This window comes from Stegostoma tigrinum, chromosome 13 (genome assembly GCF_030684315.1).
Source record: "Stegostoma tigrinum isolate sSteTig4 chromosome 13, sSteTig4.hap1, whole genome shotgun sequence".
Lineage (NCBI taxonomy): Eukaryota > Metazoa > Chordata > Chondrichthyes > Orectolobiformes > Stegostomatidae > Stegostoma > Stegostoma tigrinum.
Genome location: NC_081366.1, coordinates 3,247,342 through 3,257,500, shown reverse-complemented (window position 1 = coordinate 3,257,500; position 10,159 = coordinate 3,247,342). Strand labels below are relative to the sequence as shown.

At 46.6% G+C, this 10,159-nt stretch overlaps 1 protein-coding gene across 5 annotated transcripts in view; it reads right to left on the bottom strand.

Moving 5' to 3' along the window:
* Positions 1-9,623, bottom strand: part of LOC125458221 (protocadherin-1-like) — a 378,692-nt gene extending 369,069 nt beyond the window's left edge. For 2 of the 5 annotated variants that reach the window (XR_009446597.1, XM_059650538.1), the window contains exons 1-2: positions 9,282-9,622; positions 3,824-6,826 (exon numbers count right to left, since the gene is read on the bottom strand). Coding sequence is in view for 4 of the 5 variants with exons in the window: in XM_059650538.1 (XP_059506521.1) it covers positions 3,824-6,802 (2,979 nt within the window). In the remaining variant the exon portion in view is untranslated. Of the gene's footprint in view, positions 1-3,823; positions 6,827-8,776; positions 8,901-9,281 lie in introns of those variants that run through there. The other 3 variants (XM_048543282.2, XM_048543280.2, XM_059650537.1) reach the window with 3 other exon arrangements.
* Positions 9,624-10,159: the final 536 nt, after the last annotated feature.

Genomic DNA, 10,159 nt, shown 5'->3' with positions numbered 1-10,159 from the left:
GGATACTCAGCATGGTCTTGTGTGAGGAAAATCATGTCTCACAAACTTGACTGAGTTGTTTGAGGAAGTTTGCAAAAAGGTTGATGATGGCAGATTTTAGTAAAGCCTATCACAAGGTTTCTCATGGTAAACTAAGTAGTAAATTGAGGTCACACGGGATTCAGGGTGAGCTTGCCAATTGGATGCATAGTTGGCTTAAAAGCAGGAGACAGAGGGTAATGGTAGAAGTTAAAATTGTGATCAGAGATAATGGGAACTGCAGATGCTGGAGAATCTGAGATAACAAAGTGTGGAGCTGGATGAACACAGCAGGCCAAGCAGCATCTTAGGAGCACAAAAGCTGACGTTTCGGGCCTAGACCCTTTTCTGATGAAGGGTCTAAGCCCGAAACGTCAGCTTTTGCGCTCCTAAGGTGCTGTTTGGCCTGCTGTGTTCATCCAGCTCCACACTTTGCTATAATGATGAAGGTTTGCTGTTTGGACTGGAGGACTGTGACCAGCGGTGTTCCACAGGGATCAGTTCTGGGCCCTTTTTTGTTTGTCATTTATGGAAACGATTTGGATGAGAATATAGAAGGCATGGCTAGTAAGTCTGTGGATGACACCAAAGTTGGTGGCAATGTAGACAGCGAAGGTTTTCTAAGATTACAAAGGGATCTTGATCAAATGGGTCAATGGGCTGAAAAATGGCAGATGGAGTTCATTCTGGACAAATGTGAGGTATTACATTTTGGTGCAACAAACAAGGGTAAGGCTTACAGAGTTAATGGTAAGGCCTTGGGTGGTGTTGTAGAACAGAGGGACCTGGGATGCAGTTGGCGTCACATATAGACAAGATGATTAAAAAGGCATTTGGCATGCTTGCCTTCATTGCTCACTCCTTTTGTGTATAGGAATTGGGAAGTCATGATGACGTTTTACAGGACATTCCTCTGATAACCAAAAAAAGCCACAGTTGCTTTTCATTTTCCTCTGTGCTTTATCATTAGTGAATTTTCTGGAATACTGTGTCCAGTTCTGGTCACCCAGTTGTAGGAGTGATATTATCAAGATGGGGAGGGTTCAGAAGAGATTTACCAGAATGTTGCCAGGTCTGGAAGTTTTGAGTCATAAGGATGGATAGGCTGGGACTTTGGCGGTGGAGAGGTGACCTGATACTAGTTTATAAAACAGTCAGAGGTATGGAAAGAGGTGATGATAGTTGTCTTTTCTGTAAGGTGGGGAATTACAAGACTAGGGGGCACATTTCTAAGGTGACAGGAGAGAGATTTAAAAAAGACATAAGTGACGATATTTTTTTCCAGAGGGGGTGGTTTGTGTGTGGAATGAACTTCCTGACAAAGGAGTGGGTGCCGTTACAATTATGTTTAAAAGACATTCAGATGAAGAGATGAAAAAGAAAGGTTTGGAGAGACATGGGCCAGGAGCAGGCAGGTGGGTCTAGTTTAGTTTGGGATTATATTCAGCATGGACTGGTTGGACCGAAGGGTCTGTTTCCGTGCTGTGTACAGCAAAGCAGGTAAGGACCAGATTTCCTTCCGGAGAGGGTATTAGTGAACCACTGAGCTTTTTCACAGCAGTCGGCAAAACCAATGACATAATCACTCATTTTTTTATTACAGACTTCTTTAAAACAATACAAATTTCACCATCTGCCTTGGTGGTATTTGAAATAATTTCCCCAGAACATTGACCTGGGATCCTGGGGTTTGCTCACCCAATAACATCATCGCAGCACCACTGCCAAACCCCTGACCCTGTGGAATTCTTTTACAGCTCACAGTCCTGAAACCATCTTCCACTCTCCAACTCTTGCCTTGAGTGTGCTCCTACTATCCGACAAGAGGCCCCCAGACCACAGACCCAAACCTTGGAACATTCTCCTCTTCACTTTTACTTTTATGTTGAAGTGTTTCGTTAGTAAAGCAAACTCTTCCATCAACATTGGATTCTGCAATCTGCTTTTTGCCTATCCCTGCAAAACTCCTTGAGAATATTCACTGCACCATTTCAGTGTTAACTGTGGCTCACAAATATCTCACAAGGCTTTTAATCAGAGGCTCTGGCTGTGGGTTTAAATCCCACTCCAGAGACAGGTACAATAATGCTAACGATGGTGTGTTAGCACAGCACTGGAGGTATTGTACTGATGGAAGTGGCGTCCTTTGGAAGAGAGTTTAAGTCGATCTTGCGCCTGCTCCCTCACTCAGAGGACGGGACAAATCCCATTGTCCAGCTTTCAAAGGTTTCCGATTCTCACAATTTGTCCCACTGTCTGGGCCACTACTATCTCTTAACCAACGTCACAGTAAACAAACACAAAAATTATTGCTCATTATCACACGGCTGTCTGTGGAACCGTGCTGCATGCAAATATACTTTTCCTAACTTAAATGCACCTTAAAAGAACGCCTTGGCATACTTTGAAGATATCTTCATGGGTTGTGAAGGATGCTCAAGCAAATGCAAATTTGGCTGTTCTTTATTTTTATATTGTTGTTGAAAAGCTAAGTACTGCACCAGCTTAAGTCCTTTACTCGAAACATCATTGAAGAAACTCACTACTTTTCACATTACATTTACAGATTGGAACTAAATGGCAGATTAAGATAGTCAAAGCAATGGACTATTAGAACTGAGGAGAGAGTGAACCTATGCACAAATATGATGTTCGACAATTGCCTAGCGCACACTATGAAGCCACACTCCAGGTTAATGCATCAGTACTGACATTACAGGCACTTAACATATAGCAACATCACCAGAAACTATCCAATATCATTGGTTTAGGCAAGATTCCAAATTCAGTCACTGCATTATACATCTATTGTACTAAAGGGTTACGTACTAATGAAAGTATAATTTAGTTCTGTCACTGAGAGTATCTAAATTATGTGATAAATAACATAGCAACAGGAATGTTAAACTGATCTGTACCACCACCAGAAGGAGGCTGTTGAAATTTCAAAAAAAATGTAGTGTTCGACAAAGCACTTAACAAAATGATATCGTCTGCGGTGAAATCTGATATGCCAGTTTCTTTTTTAATTGAATCTGCAGCATTATATCTTCCTGCGCACAGAAACAAAATTAGTTGAAATGCTCTTCTTGAAAAAATTGTGTTGATTCAGCTCCTTTGTTTTTGGTCAAAATGACAGAACTGGATGCTGACAAAACCCAGTTCCATTTTAAAAATAAAACACAGTTCAACCTTTAAGCACTGCATTTGCCTTGCTGTTTTTTTTTACACAAAGATACAGGTTTACAAAGGCATTTTCCAGAAGCGTAAATAAAGTCACATATTTATGAATGAGAAAAGGCCACATTTGTATTGAAACAGCATTGGTCAAAGAAAAGTCAGTTTGCCGAGTTGTCTTGGATCAGTTTAAAGTTCCGTGTTCCGGCCAGAATCTACATATTCAAACTTCAGTCATTTGATTGAAAATTGTTATTTTCACACATTTCATTTCCAACAAACACAATGAAGTTGCATATTGGAAATGGCATGATTTCATAAGCTTTGCACGCTTATTTTAAGAATACATTATTCACCTAAGTATTGATATTATATAAGTGAAACCCAAAAAAAAACAGAAACTAGATTTATGTTATATTGAGATCATCACACGCAGACTTTATTTGTGAAAATGTGCATCAATGCAGCCACATTCCTTGGAAAAAATACAAATGTGATATTTCAAAAAGGAATTTACAGAAGAGTTTAAATATCATTCAACACACAGTCAAGTCCGCCCCAGCTGAAGCCATTGATTAAAAAGGACTCAGTGTGTACAAGTGACATTTATAAGCATTTATAAGCCTACCTGCTTGTTGTACTTTGGAGGGTTGGTCTTGTAACTGTAATCAGAGTACTGGTCTGAGCCAGTCGAGTTGTTGTCCCCAGTCCCAACGAAGGTGTTAGTAGCTGGAAGGTCTTGCACAACCTGGTGCTTCTTCCCAGCAGTGGGTGATTGTGGGTGCAGCTGAATGGATGGCAGTGGAGAGTTTGACCTGTAGTGTCTTCCAAGGTCAGGGCTCCCTGGGTTACAGTTTAGTGGGAGATGAATCCGTGGACTGTCACTGCTGGATTCATTGATCAAGTTGAACTGTAATCCCCTTTGGGTCCCAGTCTCATCATCCTCCAGTGGTTTGGTGGGTTTTGAGGGTTTGCTTTTCTTGATTTTGTGCTTAGCATTTTTATTGGTCTGTTTTGGAGCATACAGGTCCTTGTTTTCTTTCTTGCCAGCCTGATAGCCACTTTTGGCTTCCTTCTGCCTGCAGTAACGAATCAATACCACGATCACAATCACCAATATGACGGCAATAATTCCAGCAATCACTCCGAACAAGACGTTGCTTCGCTGCTTACTCTTCTCATACTCGGGATCTCCTGCAATGTCCACGTCAAGTGGTGTGTTGAGACTGTGGCCCACCAAAGCCTCCACTTGGCTGACGTTTCCCTTTGTATCATTTACATAAATGTGCACTAGTGCTGTAGCAAAACGAGATGGTGTACCTCCATCCTTCACCCTGACCACAAGTCTGTGCAAGCCATAGTGCCTCCGTGAAATTTCCTTGTCCAATAATATGCTTCCATCGTGAGAGATATGGAACAGGCCAAAGGGATTCCCACCTACAATACTGTACGTCAAGTTGGCATTGATTCCAATGTCCATGTCTTCGGCCTTTACCTGCTCCACCGATGTCCCTATTTGAGTGAGGGGGTTGATATGCTGGAAGGAGGAATTGGAAGGTTGGGTGATAACCGGAGTGTTGTCATTTTCATCTAAAACGTTGATCGTGACACTGACATAAGCTGATCTGGGAGGGTTCCCACTATCTACTGCCTTCAGCTGGAAGGTGTAGGTACTTTGACGCTCACGGTCAAAGGAGACACGGGAAAGGATGGTGCCCGTGCCATTTTGTATCTCAAACTCACCATTGTCTGGATCCACAAAGAGAGATATTTGAGCATTCATGTCCTTATCTGCATCCGACACAGTGACCATGCCAACTGGGCTCGATGGAGGGAGATTTTCTCGCACCGAGAAACTGTAGCTATTCAGCATGAATTTTGGGTCATTATCATTTTCATCCAGTACACTGACCACCACCGTGGCTGTACCTTTAAGGCTGGGGGTGCCCTTATCTGCTGCAGCCACCTTGAACTCATAATGCTCCTTCAGCTCACGGTCAAGAATGGTATTGACTCGAATCTCTCCAGTATCTGTGTCGATGTCAAATAAGCCGCTAATGGAAGGGTCTGGCTGTAGAGAGTAGGTCAGCTCAGCATTGCTGCCACTGTCAGCATCTGTGGCCTCCACTTTGACGATGGGAATGTACGGCTGGTTGTTTTCATGGATGGAGACCCGGATGACATTCTGAGTGAAGATTGGAGGGTTGTCATTCACGTCTACCACCTGCACTTTCAGAGTGTTGCTGCTGGATAACGGTGGGTTTCCAGAATCGACTGCCACAATCTCAATCAGGTAATCCTGGACAGACTCGTAATCCAGTGGCATGGTGGTCTGCAGGAAGAATTTCTTCTTTCTCTCACTGCTGGACTCGCTGGCTGGCTTCAGCTGAAAGGGTACGTCCCCGGCTACAATGCATGTGACAGCTGCGTTCTCACCTTCATCCCTGTCTGAAACCTGGACCAGGGCCACAGGGGAGTCAACTGGCACATCCTCATCAATGTTTGCAACCCCATCCTTGTGGGTGACCAGCCCAATGCCACGAATCTCAATGGTGGGGGCATTATCATTCTTGTCCCTGACGGCGATGGTCACTGCAGCCCTGTCCTGTTTGGGAATGGGAGCCTTGTCTCGGGCATGGACGAAGAATCTGAACTGGTTAATTTGCTCACGGTCCACCGGTCCCTGCACCGTGATCCAGCCGCTGCTTTTGTCCAGTCTAAGTAAGCGGCGAGCACTGTCAGCAGCTTGGGCGAAGGTGTACTCAATCTGGGAATTGTCGCCCAAGTCCAGGTCATTAGCCCTCACTTGGAGGATGGAGGTGCCAACTGGGCTGTTCTCTTCCACCGTGCCTTCATAGGAGGACCTCTCAAACTTGGGGACGTTGTCGTTGATGTCCAGCACAGTAATGCGGAGGATAGCTGTGCTGGCCCGCGAGGGCTTTCCCCCATCCACCACTCGGATGGTCAGGTCATAGGTGTCCCGCTGCTCTCTGTCCAAGCGCCCAGTCACTATCAGCTGGGGCAGCTTCTCACCGTGCTCCTCAGCTACCTGCAAGCTAAACAAACCATGGGCTTCATTGCCAAGAAGCTCATAACTGGCCACTCCATTTGTGCCAGCATCACGGTCAGTGGCAGTGGGGATATTGACAATAGTACCCGCTGTAGTGTGCTCTGGGATAGAGATGGAAATGACCGGTGAGCTAAAGCTGGGGGTGTTGTCATTGATATCCAGAATATGAATCTTGCCTTCCATTAGTATCGGCACTGAGTTGTACAGAGTGTTGGTCACTGAGATCTCAAACTCTAAGAAACACTCCAGGGGTCTCTCACAGTTCATCTCCTCCCTGTCTATGGGGGTCTCGGTGGTGTACAGGTTCCCTCCAGTCTCATCCACTCGCAGGTAAGGAGTGCCAATCTCCAGCTTGAAAAGTCTGTTGATCTTGTCTAGCCCCAGGGTCTCACCTGGGTTCCCGATCAGGGTATTCGGGGGCTGTTCCTCTGGGAGGGAAAATTTCACCACGCTCTGTGCCTGACAAGGGGGCACAGGCCACAGAAGGAGCAGAAGACAGAGGAGGCCCGCTACCCCCGGAGCATGGATTAGATCCATCACCTTCAACAAGTCCACTCGGATCTGTGGTAGAAGAGATTGCAAATCAGTAATAAAGCGAACACACACACACACACACACACACACACACACACACACACACACACACACACACACACACACACACACACACACACACACACACCCGTTACAGCCCGCCAAGCGATGTACTTTAAACAGGTCCCAGTCAGCCCTATCCATATGGTCATTAAGTTTGACCACAGTTATATTGTAGCATCAGAAATCCCCCATTTCCTAGCTGCACGATTCACGGCTTTATAAAGCAAGTTGTAAAATACTGCGGACCAGGCAAGGCAAAAGAGATTGTTCCTGAGCCTGTCCTTTTACATTCTGCAAAGCACACTCACAGAGACAGACAGACAGATACACACCCGGCACACGCACAAACACACATACACACACACACACACACACACACTCACAGAGACAGACAGACAGATACACACCCGGCACACGCACAAACACACATACACACACACATACACACACACACACACGCACACACAGATATTGATAGAGACACACTGAGATACAGAGACAGATTTGCATAGACAGAGAGAGACAGAGACAGTTACTCATAGAGAGAGACACAGAGAGGGAGAAACACATGACAGACATCGACAGAAACAGAGAGATTGAGAGAAAGGCAGACACATAGATATACAGAAGGAGACACGGGCAGAAAGACATACAGACATCCAAAGAGAGAGGCACACACAGACAGACAGAGGTAGCAAGCTGTGAGCGGCAGTAATTCGTAGATATTTGGACACACTGTCTCACTGCTGGCCGTGGTGAGTACACATTCATACGGAAATGAAACGCTTCAATCCTGGAGAGTAATTCTTCCCAGGGAGTGTTGAAGGAGGGTTTGAGGGAGGGAGGGAGGGTTTGAGCACTCTGTGTGCGTGGGTGTGTGTGTTTGTGTATGGTTGCGTGTGTAGGTGTTTTCTGGGTGTGGATGTGTAAATCTGTATGTGTATGTATCTCTGTGCATGAGTCTCTTTGGGTGTGTGTAATGTGTGCATGTGTGTGCATATGTGTGTGCTTATCTGTGTGTGCGGATGTGTGTATCTGTGTTTGTGGGGGTATGGGAGTGTATGTGTGTGGCAGGGTGTATGTGGGGTTGTGGGTGTGTATGTATGTGTGTGGGGTGTGTGTGTGGGTTTGTGTGTATGTGGAGTGTGTGTGGGGTGGGGGGATGCGTGTTGGGTGGGGGGGGGTGTTGTGTGTGAGTGAGAGAATCCCAGGCAGGAGCTTGGCTGCCCGGTTTAGTGGGCGAAGGCAGGGAGCAGGGAGTCTCAGGGAGGTTGGCCACAGGTTTATCCCTCCCCCTTCTGAGTTGGGGATAGAGCCCGGGAGGGTGCAGGTCCCGCGGAGTTGGGCAGGTCCTGGTTAACAAAGCGGGGAGATCACAGCCCCCACCCCGTGGGGCGGGAGATGATCCCCTCATCACCGGCCCCAGGTATCACAAGGACCCACTGATCCCCAACACACCCACCCCCACAAAGCACAGACCTCACCCACATCCCCCAACACACACACAGTTCCGAGACCCACAGCCCCCAACTCCCCAGCCCCGACCAATCCCCACACTCCCAGCCCCCTAGTCCTGAACCCCCACAATTGCCCCCATCCCCACACACACAACCCTAATCCCCACACACCCACCCCCACATAGTCCCCAGCCCAGAGTGCGTTCAGTCCCCACAGACACCCCCCCCACTCACACCGCTCCCCCTCACCCCTAGACTCTGTGTGAGCCGCCTCTAACGCACCTTCCCCCTTCCTGCTTCGCAACCGAAACCCAGAGCTCGCTGCTCTCAGCAACACAATCTCCTCCTCCCAGATCAAGGCTGGCTCCAAACGTTTCCAGTTTATTTTCTTTTAAAAGAAGTACTATTTTCAAAAGGACAATAGCACCTTTTACTGCAGCCTGCCCCTGTTCCTTACCTCTGCCACTGAGTCGGTTCGCTCACATCAGCCCGGCCCCACTGTCTCTGCGAGTTTGCCTCTCTCTCTATGTCTCTATCTCTCCACACATACACTCCCTCTCTCTCTCACATTCTGCCTCTCTCTCTGTATTCTAGTGAAACTGAGTCACTTCGCGCTGCGCGTCACATACACACACTCTGTAACTCAGCCCCATCCAGAGGGAGGGACGGAGGGGTGTGTGTGAGAGAGAGAAAGACAGGGGAAATGGTTCCCTGAATCTTCCACACTTGTTTTCAATAATAAACTCTTTCCATTTATATACATACAGAGAGAGAGAGAGAGAGATCAAACCGCGGGGACCGCCGCATCGTTCTCATTTTAAAATAAAAGAGCAGCACGCTGATGAAACTGACACTGATTCAAATGAACAAAATTGGGCTCCTTTTAAAACAAATTTGCCCATTTATGTAATTACAGAAAGACAGGAGTAACACATGATTGCGAGACTGAAATCTGGTCTTACCGCATTCCAGCGAATTCTCACTTCGGAGAATCGGAACCTGCTAGATGATAGTTTCACCCACGTACACTTTCCGCATTTCAGAGAGAATATCCCCAGCCGTTCCCACTGTACAGAAGCAAAAACAGCGACAGCAACGTTCCCCTGGTCTGTGTGTGTGTCTCACTGTAACCTGATGGAGAGAAGTAGGGGATCTGACAGCAAGTACATTACCAAACGGGAAGACTCCTGTTCGCTAGTTTCTCCCTGTCTTGAGAGGCTTGTGTGTCTGAGGGAGCTCTCTCTCTCTCTGCCTCTCAAAGCCTTCTGATGTTTATAGAGCGCCGGTCACAACCTGTTGCCGGTGTTAGAGAGTGAGCCACATTTTAACGAGAGAGGGCGCCATCTACAGACAGAGCTGAAAGACTCAAAAACCTCAGCGAGTCGCTGCAGGATTTCCACACAGCGACTCGCGTTACCGTTCATAAAATGCAATTTTTTTTCCAAATGGAATTGCAAGTGTTTATTCAATTTACAAACATAAAGACCGCTGCTTTACATTGCACCGGAGTTTCCCCCACTGCTTTGCTATTTGCTAATTATTTAAAAACTTTTTATGGTGGAATGATTTAAATGTTAGATTATTCTAGAAGGCATATGCTGTTATAAAGTAATTGGATCTGTAAATTAAGCAGCATTTCAGCACTACCTCCTTCCCACACGCACACCCCTACACAACACAACCCTTTCCCATCTTCTAAATAAACTGAAAACACTTGTTAGTCGGCCAGAGAGGGGCCATCGCAAGTTTGGTCCCTGCTCTTCCCAGGCTTTGGGAAACAAGTTTCGGGGCGAAATCAGAGCCGCCCGTGCCCGCTCTGTCAAGCAGGCTCTCCCTCTGC